Genomic DNA, 12,801 nt, shown 5'->3' on the forward strand with positions numbered 1-12,801 from the left:
TAATAATAATAATAAAAGAATGCATAGTGCTAATATATGTTTTGGCCAGAATTTATGTAAAGTCATGTAAATTCCATTGAAAAGTTAGACAAATACCTTTGGGAGCATATATCCAAGCGAAGCCCCTCCCACTAATATTATATAGATCAGACCAGGCAGGGATCCAAGTACTCTACCATCTGAAACAAAGCTAGTCACTCTACAGAATGTGGCTTTTTCAGTTATAATCCCTGGACCTTTTTCCTAGGGAATTGTTTTAGGTCCATGGATTATCATATTTTGATGCATATTAAGACGTTGCTTTGTATAAGTTATGCCTTGAATAAGTTGTGCTAACATATGATTTATGGTTGATTTCATTGAGGGTTCATTATGGTATGAACAATATTTAAAATATTCAAATATTTTAATATAACATTTCTCAGGAGATTCGTCTTGTGGGTTCAGAACAAACCAAGGTGCTGTGCTCCCAGTTTGCTAAATGTTTTAAAACAGGAAATGGTTGATTCTAATCTTGCCTACCTCCTCCTTACTCTTTCCTCCCTTCCCTTCCCTTCCCTCTCCTCTCCTTTCTTTTCCTTCCCTTCTTTTTGTCATCCATTTACTCCCTCCCCTCCCCTCCCCTCCCCTCTCCTTTCCTTCCCTTCCCTTCCCTTCCTTTTGTCATCCATTTACTCCCTTCCCTCCCCTCCCCTCCTTTTGTGTTTGGGTAACATGCTTATCAAGCAACTAGGAATAATGATAAAGCAAAAGTATAGGCTCTCATCAGTGGGCACATCACTTACCAGTCACTACAGGGTATGTCTGGGGTCCTGACACGTTGTTCCCCAGGTCTGGGTTAGCAGAGGTGGATAGACTTGACTTGACTTCATCAAGACCAGGGGTCAGAGCTGGGAGGGAATACTCATTACCCTAGGGAGGAGAGAAAAGAAAGCTTTCTAACTGATGGGTTGGAAGGAAGGGAAGAGCAGGCAGATGGAGGGGAGTGAAGGTTGCAGTCCCTGCGCAGATGGAAGCAAAGATGAGATAAATAAAACAAATGAAGAGCAAGATTTGGCCAGAGATGGCAAACTTCCCAATTGAATGCCAGTTCTCTCCCTCGGGAGCCAGATTCATCCCCGTTTATCTAGGGTGGCTGCCTTTATTCCCAGCAGGCAGCCACCCTGGATGAAACCAGAGCAAAACATGGGAGATCAGATTCAAAGGCTGGCTTTATTTTAAAGAAAATGTGAAAATCGTGATCCTTTTCTCCACAGACTTCATACGGCGGGTGGGTTAAAAGTTCTTGCCTGAACAGAAAAGATTATCTGCTTGCATTTGTGAAAAGCCTTTTCCAATCCACTCTTGGGATCCTTTTTTTTAAAAAACAAAACAAAAACCCTCTCCTCTTTTCTCCCCAACCCTTGTGCATTGGGGTATGAAATTGGGGTGGGGGCGGGCCACATGGCTAACAGAAGGATGGGAGGAGGAAAATTCATTGCATCTGAAAGGGTGTCCTGTCCAAGAGGCATTGGGTAATTGCCTTTTTATTGTGGTAGCCTCCAAACCAGACGCAAGAACCAGAGAGACAATTTAAAAAAAAGGCAGGAAAAGTTGTTCTGATTAATATTACATTAAATTAAAACTGATTTTCTGCTCTCTCTCTCTCTCTCTCTTTGCTTTGTGGTGGCTTCCCCTTCCCCCGCCCCTACTCCTCATGCTATTTCCTTATGATCTACTTTCCTCCTCCTTGCCCAGCCACGATTGCCTAGTCGTTTCCAATTCCTTTTTGTATTGATCTTTCTGTAGAAATCAGTTTTGTAATTAGCTGCAAATTAGGCTTTCTGTTGGGGGGGTGAGGCTAGCCTCCTGATTTATCACTGGAGTAATTCGCTGTGATTGGAGAGAAATTAAAATGAACTCAATTAGGCTTTGGATTTGTTTTATGGGCCCCATTCAAAGTTTCTGGAGGAAGAATGACTGGGCTGCTGTTTAATAGTCTAATGAAAGTAAATAAAGGTTATTCATTGTAATACACTCAGACACTCAGGGATAGCAGAAACCCAAAGCTGGCCTCAACTTTAGTAGTTGGTTTTACTGCCGTGAGGTGGGATTTAAAGCGTTTGATTTTTGTGTAAAGACAAAATCACTTTGGATATAAATTGTGCAAGTCAGGGAGACAGGAAATGCAGAAGGCCTTTTCGGAGCAAAGCTTGCGTTTGATATCTAGCAACAGGAAAAAAACCTGATTCCTTCTGGATGAGGCTTCCATGGCTTGGGCTGACCAGAAAAAAAGAAGGAGGGTAAAATGCATAATAATAGTATATAGCGCATTATAATAATTATAGTACATAATAGTGTATTATGATTAGTTTCTCCCTGCATTCCTTTCTGCTATGAGGGAAAGTATATCATGCAACTGCTTGGCACAGCACGAAATACATTTCAGTAGAAAAATTAGTAGATTTTTTTTTTTTTTTAGTAAACTGCAGGGTTTGTTAAAATAATGTATGCAGTTCGGCTTCAGGATCCTTTGTGTTCGAAGTTTAAACTTCGTTTCTTCTTTTATTGTAAGTTTTATTTCAAATGAATCATACATTTTTTTTTCAGTGTTGTATACAGGAACAATAAGAGAAGTAAGACTCATGGGAGCTGTATGATGTGCAATTCTAAGGTAAATTTTAAATTTAAAAAAAGGCTAAATTCTAGAATATAGGAAGTATTAAAATATTAATGTATTAAATATTCTTTTACTATTAACATTTTATACAGACGCTCTCTGAATAGCACTAGATAAATGTATGAACTTTTTTTTAAAGGACCAGTTTTCAAACTTTTCCTTCCCTTCCATATGTACACTGCCTAATTCTCATGATTTTAGGAGGCTTACAATATAGAAAGCTAAGAATATCCATAAAATAATGAAAACAGCAAGCAATTATAGTGTTTAAATATAGTTAGCAGAAACTACTGCTACCATTAAGAGGATCTCCTACTACACGAATGCTCTCTTTTAGTAAACTGAATTTCAAGAACAAGAATGCACTTCTGATTTTGGGGCAAGTTGCTCCAGAGAGACGAGATTGTCACTGAGAAAGTCTTTCTTTTTGAAGTTCTGTGCAACTGTGAAATCTACTGTATTTGGGGAAACCATATAATAACAAGTACATTGTCTTGTAGGTGTAGCAATGTAATTTAATCTACTTCATCACATACTTATGTCAGTGTCTTTTGTAAATAATTATTTACAGTAAATTACAGAATACTGGGGCATGTTTCTATGGATATATACTAGGTAAATATTTTCAAATTCTTAAAGAGTGACCTAGATGTTGTGTCTGTATAGAAATATTAGTAGCATGTGACAGTTGGTGTATTTGCCTACAATGGTTTAAATTTGTATGTGTGATCTGTATCTGTATATACCAGGGTTAGGCAACCTTGGCTCTTTTAGGACTCGTGGACTTCAACTCCCAGAATTCCTGAGCCAGCCATGCTGAGGGGAAAGGGAGAGGTTTCCAAGCTGAGCCATGCTGGCTCAGGAATTCTGGGAGTTGAAGTCCACGAGTCATAAAAGAGCCAAGGTTGCCTACCCCTGGTATATACTGTACTGTTATATGTGTGGATGTGGATTGTAGTCAACTGTTGATGTATTCTGCAAAAGTTTTAAAGGTTTAAAAGTGGGCTGAGCCAAACACTTCTTCCACCTTTTTTTCAATAATTCCTATTCAACTGGATAGAAAACAAACTCCATTCAAAAGGCTTTTGGTTGGAGTTCGGTGTTATCAGAAATTATCTACCGGTAGGTAATAAAGTGCTAAGAAGCTCTATGAGTGTCCTGCCTTTCATTGTGAAATCCTCTCTCCAAAGTTCTGCAGCCTCCTTGCCTAAATGTTGATAAGCTGAGGCAGTTCCTTTTAGGAAAACCAGCCAGGAAGGCTACAGAATGACAAGAAACTGAAAAAAAATCTTATAGCAGCACCTTCTGGTCAATCACTTTCAACAACAACAAAACTAAATAAGAAAAAAAAAATGCATTCTAAAATACTCTCATGATCTATGGTCCACATGCCAGATGTGTTTTACACAAACGTGTGGAAAGAATCCAGAAAACAACGATATATAAATAAAGCAAACTGGGCAAATATTCATGCTATGAATTATCTTTGTCTTACAGTGATTGGCAAGTGCTGAAGATACTGATTTCTATATGATTTTCCAAAATACGTCAAAACTACAAATAAAAATGTGCTGTGTGTGCCGTATAAAAGCGGGCAAGCTTTTGCTGTACAACAGAGAACACATTTACATTACAAATTGGTTCTCTGGCAATTTGATCACCATAGTCGCCACCCCAGTTCTTGGAATGGTAATTTCATTTTAAGAATTATTTTAAGAATTTGCCCCATCAAGTGCTGTGGCCCTGGAAGGCATGATCATTAAAATTTGTAAGAGAAGTGAAGCAACCGTTATCCGTTGCAGTTGTCAGGATCCCATCAACTTTGTTTTTACAAACTTGGGTCCCACCTGCTCAGATTTGATGTGCTCTGATGCCTGAAAGACGTCAGGGTAAGAAGGCCGCTCAAAGACGCGATCTAACGCTTCCAGTTGCTGTTGTGTGAAAGTATCAGCACGAAGATGCTTCCGCAAACTATCCACACTGTTCTGGGAATCACCATTGGGGACCGAGCCCTCCGTTACGTCTGTGAGACAGAGGAAGAGATAAGGACATTAGTGTGGCTTTTATTTGCTAAAGCATCATAGAATCATAGGGCTGGAAGAGACCGTGGAGGTCTTCTAGTCCTCCAAAGCGGGAGACCTTAATCCATAACAGACAAATGGTAGTCCAATCTTTTCTTGAGCACCTCCAGCGATGAAGCACCCACAACTCCAGGAGGCAAACTCTTCTATTGGTTAATCATTCTCACTGTCAGGACATTTCTCCTTAGTTCCAAGTTAGATCACTCTTTCACAATCTTCCACCCATTGCTTCTTGTCCTGCCCTCAGGTGGTTTGGAGGATAGGTTGACCCCCCTCATCTCTGTGACTACTGTTCAGCCAGGTACCACTTATTCTATAACTATGCATCTGGGTTTCCTTGCCTAAGTGCAGGATCTTACTTTTACCACCACCGAACTGCATCTTACTGCATAGGACCCAATGCTCAAGTCTGTCAAGATCCTTCTGAATGTTGATTTTATTTTCCAAAGTATTAGCAATTCCCACCAGCTTGGTGTCATTTGCAAATCTGATGAGTACTCCTTCAATCCCCTCATCTAGGTTATTTATAAAGATGTTAAAGAGCACTGGTCCCAAGACAAAACCTTCAGGTACCCCACTGCATGCTTCTCTCCATTTGGAATAGAATAGAATAGAATAGAATAGAATAGAATAGAATAGAATAGAATAGAATAGAGTAGAGTAGAGTAGAGTAGAGTAGAGTAGAGTAGAATAGAATTAGAAGGGACCTTGGAGGTCTTCTAGTCCAGCCCCTTGCTCAAGCAGGAGAACCTATACCATTTCAGACAAGTGACTGTCTAGTTTCTTGTTAAAAACCTTCAGTGATGGAGCACCCACAATTTCTGAAGGCAAGCTGTTCCACTGGTTAATTCTCCTCACTGTCAGGAAGTTTCTCCTTAATTCCAGGTTGCTTCTCTCTTTGGTCAGTTTCCAACTATTGTTTCTTGTCCTGCCCTCTGGTGCTTTGGAGAATAATTTGACCCCCTCTTCTTTGTGGCAGCCCCTCAAATACTGGAATACTGCTATCATGTCTCCCCTATTTCTTCTTTTCTTTAGACTAGCCAAACCCAAGTCCTGCAGCCATTCTTCCTATGTTTTAGTCTCCAGGCCTTTGATCCTTTTAGTTGCTCTTCTCTGAACTTTTTCCAAAGTCTCAACATCTTTTTGTAGTATGGTGACCAAAATTGGTTGCAGTATTCCAGGTGTGGTTTTACTAGGATTTTATAAAGCGGTACTAATACTTCCCATGATCTTGATTCTATGCCTCTGTTTATACAACCCAGGATTGTATTAGCTTTTTTGGCTGCTGTTGCACATTGTTGGCTCATACTCAAGTGATCGTCCACTAGGACTCCAAGGTCCCTCTCACAGTTACTGTTTTTGAGCCAGGTCTCACCTAATCTGTACTTATACCTTTGATTTTTCCTGTCTAAATGTAAAACTTTGCTTTTCTCCACATTAAAGCTCATTTTGTTGGATAGGACCCATTGTTCCAGTTTGCCAAGATCTTTTTGGATCCTGAGCTTGTCCTCTAGGGTGTTGGCTATTCCTGCCAGTTTAGTGTCATCATACATGTAGATGTAGTTCCATTGAGAATTACACACTGAGTGCAGTTGGTCAGCCAAATCCATCTTGTGTTGGTACTCACTGTCCCACATTGTTCTATCTTACCACATCCCATGATCTTTTTTAATCCCTGCAAATCTAGAAATTAACTGAGCCTTTCTTCCATCTCAAACTGTTATTTATTTATTTAGCCTATATGCCGCACATCTCGCTTTGAGGTGGCTTAAAATTGTTAAAGATTGTATTCCATAATATTTATGCAATTTTTCTCTGTTAGAGAAAATATGCCAGCTTTAAAACCACACTTAACCCTTGGCAGAGATATTTAATTTAGAGTTTGTCCTCTACCATCAATTGGTATATCTTGGCTGCATGGAATTATAATGTAGTGGTGAATGTTGGAAAGTTTGCTAATGTTAAAAAAATAACATCTACCATTGGCAACACAAGCAAGTGTGGAAAGAAACTTTTATGTGAATTGCAAACAATTTGTACGTTTTAAAAGAAAGCATCTTGACATTTCTCACACTATGCCATTGCTTTCATTACTTTTTGAAAGAAAAATATCTCCATCTTTCAACAGGAGCACTTATGCAACAGTTGCAAAATCATATCACCTAAGATAAGCTACACTCAAAGTGATTCAAAAAAATTATTTGAGTTAACTCAAAATGCGATCCTTCTTATACGCCATACAAGTACATGTGCAGCCTCACTAGGTACAATGATCTGTGTATGTAACATCATAGTACCTTTTGTTACAGACTTCAAGTATAAGACTTCTTGATAACATTTTTAGCAACACAAAGAAAAACATTTCCAGGGCAGAAATTGTTTAGCATACATCCCACCTAATTTGCCCTATTCTTGCATTGGGCTAAAAGTATTGCAGTCTCTCACTTTTACCAGAAAAATATGGCACATCTGTAAAAGAGAAGAGACTTCCATATTCTCTTAATAGTGAATATGAAAATAAATTTAGAATAACAGAGTTGGAAGGAACCTAGTAGGTCATCTAGTCCCACCCCTCGCCCAAGCAGGAGATGCTACACCATTTCTGACAGATGGCAGTCCAGTCTCTTTTTGAAAGCTTCCAGTGATGAAATTCCCACAATATGTGAAGGCAGTCTGTTCCAGTGGCTGATTGTTGTCACTGTCAGAAAATTTCTCCTTATTTCCAGGTTGAATCTCTCCTTGATCAGTTTCCATCCGTTATTCCTTGTCTGGGCTTCAGGTACTTTGGAAAATAGGTTGATCTTCTCCTCTCTGGGACAGCCCCTCAAATATTGGAACACTGCTATCATGTCTCCCCTGGTCCTTCTCTTCACTAGACTAACCATGCCCAGTTCCTGAAGCCGTTCTTCATATGTTTTAGCGTCCAGTCCCCTATTCATCTTTGTTGATCTTCTCTGCACTTTTTCTAGAGTCTCAATTTCTTTTTTACAGTGTGGAGACCAAAACTGGATGCAGTATTCTAGGTGTGGTCTTACTAAGGCTTTATAGAATGGCATTAGTACCTCAAGCGATCTTGATCAAATCCCTCTGTTAATGCAACTTAGGATTGCATTGGCTTTCTTGGCTGCTGCCGCACACTTTTGCCTCATATTTAATTGATTGTCCACTAAGACTCCAAGATCCCTCTCACAGTTACTGCTATTAAGCCTGGTTTCACCCAATCTATATCTGTAGTTTTGATTTTTCTTGCCTAAGTGTAAGACTTTACTTTTCTCTACATTGAATTTCATTTTGTTAGATAGGGCCCAGTGCTCAAGTCTGTCAAGATCCATTTGGATCTTGAGCCTATCATCTAGGGTGTTGGCTATTCCTGCCAGCTTAATGTCATCTGCAAATTTGATATGTTCCCCTTCTATTCCCTCATCTAGGTCGTTCATGAAGATATGGAAGAATACTGGGCCTAAAATGGAACCTTGTGGTACCCCACTGCTTACTTCCCTCCATTTAGACGTAATACTACTCGTTGAGTATGGTTTGTCAGCCAATTACAAATCCATCTGATGGTGATGCTAGCTATTCCACTTTTTCTAGCTTTCCAAGAAATAGGTTGTGGTCTACTTTGTCGAATGCCTTGCTGAAGTCTAAACATACCATGTCCACAGCATTTCGCTGGTCTACTAATTTAGTCACTTTGTCTAAGAATGAAATAAGATTGGTTTGGCATGACCTGTTTTTAACAAACCCATGCTGGCTTCTAGTTATAACTTTATTTGTTTCTAGGTGTTCGCATATCTGTTTTTTGATCATCTTTTCCAGAATCTTCCCAGGTATTGATGTTAGACTGTTTGGTCTGTAATTTCCTGGGTCTGTTTTTTTCTCCTTTTTTGAAGATGGGAACCACATCAGCTCTTTTCCAATCCTCTGGTAGTTCCCCGGTGCTCTAGAATTTTTGAAAGACATAGTACAGTGGTTCTGACATCTGCCAGCTCCTTCAATACTCTGGGATGTGATCCATCAGGTCCCGGTGATTTATGTTCATCAAGATCAGACAGGTGTTCTCTTACCATTTTTTCGTTTATTTTAACTTTTATTTCTAGTCTATCTTTTTCAGTTATAGTAGGTTGGGCTATAATTTCGTTTTGCGTGAAGATCAATGCAAAGAATGAGTTAAGCAGCTCTGCTTTCTCTCTCTGCCTGTTACTTCCTTGCCATCTTCTCTCTTTAGTTGATGTTGAAAGAAACTTTTTAAAAATTATCTTAGACTTTTGTTGCAAGTCTTTGTTCATTCTGAGCCTTTGCTTTCCTGACTTCATCTTTGCAGATTCTGGCTATCTGCTGACATTCTGCCTTAGTTATGTGTCCCTCTTTCCATTTTTTTGTACTTGTCCTTTTTATCTTTGAATTTGTCAGAGAGATCTTTGTGCAGCCATGCTGGTTTCTTCTAGGTTTCTTGTTTTTCAGTGGTATTGTGCTGGATTGGGGTTTTATGATCACATTTCAGAGTTTCCCAAGCTTCTTGAGGTTTTCCCCTTTAGGATTTTCCTCCAAGGAACCTTTCCCAAGCTCTCTTGAAGTTTGTTAAAATCAGCTCTTTTAAAATCTAAGACTCTGGTATCATTGTTTTCTATTGCTTGTATTTGCATTATATTGAATTCCAGTATGGCATAGTCACTCTCACTCAAGGTTCCTGCAATTTCAACTTCCTCTATCACTTCTTCTCTGTTTGTGAGAATTAAGTCCAGTATGGTTATCTCTCTAGTTCCCTCCTCTACCTTTGGACAACAAAGTTGTCAGCTAGGTTGGTCAGGAATTTATTCAATTTATCACTTGGTGCAGAATTAGTTTTCCAGTTGATGTCAGGGTAGTTGAAGTCCCCCATTACTATTGTAGTGTGTTTCTTACATATATATTTTTAATTGGTTAGCAAAAAGCACATCTATTTTTTCTGCTTCATTGGGTGGCCTATAGTATACACCTATGGCAATATCATTCTTTTTTTTTTTTAATTGACCCATATGCATTCTAGGAGGTTTTCATCTTTGATCTCATGCATTTCTGTAGCAATATAGTAGTCTTTTACATATAGTGCAATTCCACCTCCTCTTTTGGGGGGTCTATTTTTTTTTAACAGTTTGTATCCTTCTATCTGTATGTTCCAGTCATGGGTTTCATCCTACCAAGTTTCAGTAATTTCAATGGTGCCATATCTACCTTCATGTATTAATAATTCTAGTTCATCCTGCTTGTTCCCCCAAACTTTGAACATTTGTATATAGGCATTTGAGATCTTTATGTCTGACTCTGGGTATGCTTTCTATGTCTCCTATTTGGTGTTCGATTTTGTCTTCCGTCCCATTCCTCCTTACCTCATTAATTGATTTGTTTTCTAGAGGCTTTGCTTGCGATTTCGGTCCTGGAGATGCTAAAGATTGGTCACCCTCTCCCTCTCAGTTTTAGTTTAAAGCAGTGGTTCTCAACCTTTTTAATGCCGCGACCCCCAACCGGTCATAAGTCGAGGACTTTCCCTGCCCGGGAGCGCCGCGCATGCGTGGTTCCGCCCCCTGCGCCAGCCGAGGCGTAGCTGGCAAGCGGCAGAGACGGAGCAGGCCGACCACCAGCTGGCCCAGCCCAAGGGAGGTAAGGCACCCGCCGGAAAAGGGGGAAAAAATGGCGGACAGCCTTGCTTGGCGACCCCCGTGAAATGGTCGATCGACCCCAAATGGGGTCGCGACCCATAGGTTGAGAACCGCTGGTTTAAAGCCCTCCTAATAAGTTGAGCCAGGCATTTTCCAAAAACATTCTTCCCAATCTTTGTGAGGTGCAGCTTGTCCCTTGCCAAATGTCCATCATAGAGGTAGTGCAGACCATGGTCCAGGAATCCAAAGTTCTTTTGGTGACACAAACCCTTTAGCCAATGCTTCACTTGTAGAATCCTTTGTTCTCTTATTGCATGTTGACCTTTCGTTGGCAGTACAGATGAAAAAACTATATGTGTATCTAACTCCTTGATCTTCTTGCCTAGCTGTTCGTAACCACTCAATATTGTTTTCAGGTCTGTTTTTGTGTCATTAATCCCTCCGTGTAGTATAGAAAAGGGTAGTAATCTGTGGGTTTTATTATTTTGGTTAGGTTCTCGGCCACATCTTTGATTTTTGCTCCAGGGAGACAACATACTTCTCTGGATTGACTGGTCTATAGATGGCTGATTCTGTTCCCTTGAGAATTGAATCTCCTATCACCAACACTCGCCTATTTTTTTCCCCTAGGGAGTTTTGAGGTATTTTTCTATCTATCACCGAAGCACTTGATGTTGCTACTATTTTAGGGACATTTGATGATGCTTCTTTTCTAGGTGTCTGCATGTTTTCTTCCACGGACAGTCTATGAAATTGATTGCTCAGCACCAGTGGGGCTGCATCAGAATGGGTTGGGTTGGACAGGGGTTTTATTTTAGATTTGTGTGTTTTTTTTCTATGAGTGACATGTTTCCATATCTCCTTTTCTTCTAAGGCAGGGGTGTCAAACTGCCGGCCTGCGGGCCGATTGCATCATGCAGAGGCCGTGCCCACCCCAGCTCCGGCAATGCAAAAAAAGTTGCGATATGTCACGACACGTCATGTGACGTGGCGAGTTTGACACCTGTGTTCTACGGGATCGATTCTTTTAGAAGTTGTTTGATCATTATTATGTTCAATTTGAGCACATTTGTCTTCCAAGGTTTGGGGTTTCTCGTTTAAAATGTTAAGTGCCTACAGCATATTCTTGCTGTGCCCGTTATGTAGCTGGAATCCAGAGGTTTAAAAGTTAAGTCCTGACTTCAACCTGAGAGGTAGAAGAAGCTAATTGCATTATGAAGGTAATATCCATCTTCTCCTATAAAGAGCAGATTGTTTTTTTTCTATTATAACCAAAGGAAATTCTTGGGATGCAGATTATATATATCCCTCAACTTTACTACTCTGTCTTGATCTTCCTGGCTAATCTACATTTCTGTTTATATGTGGTTATGCAATATGATATAATCAATACTGCATTATATACTGTAACCTAATACAATAAGACCATAGACAATATTACATATTGATTAGTACAAGCCTGCAGCCTCTGTATGGAAGGGGAGAGAGGGAGGGAGAAGCTGTTTGCTGTGATCACTGATTCAAAATGTTCAAAATCCAAGAGTTCTACTAAATCTAAAGCTCAAGGATAGAAACTTCAGCTCACCGGATAAATGAAACCTTTGTCCCGGGGACAAATCCAGTGAGAACCACTGAACAATTTTTCTGCCATAATTGCTGAATCATGTATTGCTGTAGGATTTTTTTTTTTCTGAACAGGTTGCCCCAGGTTGCTGTTCCAGCATCCAGATACTTTGGTTTTACAAGATGGAAAAACTGGACCAAGGATCAGAGTGGAAATAGCTGACCTCTACCAAAATTTCATTTGGGGGAACTTTTCCTGTCTCTTCCTGTCCGGCTATTCTTCCCCTTGGTGATGCTGCTGCCTGCTCTCTTGCTCTGAGCCTTTCCCTGCTTGCATTGAATGACGATATGTATATATGCCCCATAATCTATTTTTCTGCTTTACTTCCATACAATTGCCTTCATCTACTCTTCAGCCCATCATTGAAACAAGCATAAATTGTGCTTAACTGTTTAAAGTTGCATTTCTCCCTTAGTTCATAGTAGTTTTAGGATGTGTGCTGGTTTGACTGATACTCTACTGGCAGCCTAGTCAGGTGTCCCTTAACTGATGGAAACAGTCCAGCACCCATTGGGCACCTCATCCAATTTACCTCTGTCCCATTACTGTATCAATTTCCTGGATAGTGGATGAATACCCTTCCTTGTAATTTTAACTTCTTTGTTCTAGGACAGGGGTAGGCAAACCTCGGCTCTTTTATGACTTGTGGACTTCAACTCACAGAATTCCTGAGCCAGCATGGCTCAGCATGGAAACCTCTCCATTTCTCCTCAGCATGGCTGGCTCAGGAATTCTGAGAGTTGAAGTCCACGAGTCATAAAAGAGCCAAGGTTGTCTACCCCTGTTCTAGAACAATCAAGA

General features: G+C 40.1%; 1 protein-coding gene across 1 annotated transcript in view; it reads right to left on the reverse strand.

Moving 5' to 3' along the window:
• The window catches only part of PAX2 (paired box 2), a 148,497-nt gene that overhangs the window by 31,790 nt on the left and 103,906 nt on the right, over positions 1 to 12,801 (reverse strand). Inside the window, exons 6-7 of the mRNA XM_015819793.1 lie at positions 4,507 to 4,682; positions 786 to 912 (exon numbers count right to left, since the gene is read on the reverse strand). Of these exons, the coding sequence (XP_015675279.1) occupies positions 786 to 912; positions 4,507 to 4,682 (303 nt within the window). The remainder of the gene's footprint in view (positions 1 to 785; positions 913 to 4,506; positions 4,683 to 12,801) is intronic.

Source organism: Protobothrops mucrosquamatus, unplaced genomic scaffold (assembly GCF_001527695.2).
Source record: "Protobothrops mucrosquamatus isolate PMUCROS unplaced genomic scaffold, P.Mucros_1.0 scaffold988, whole genome shotgun sequence".
NCBI lineage: Eukaryota > Metazoa > Chordata > Lepidosauria > Squamata > Viperidae > Protobothrops > Protobothrops mucrosquamatus.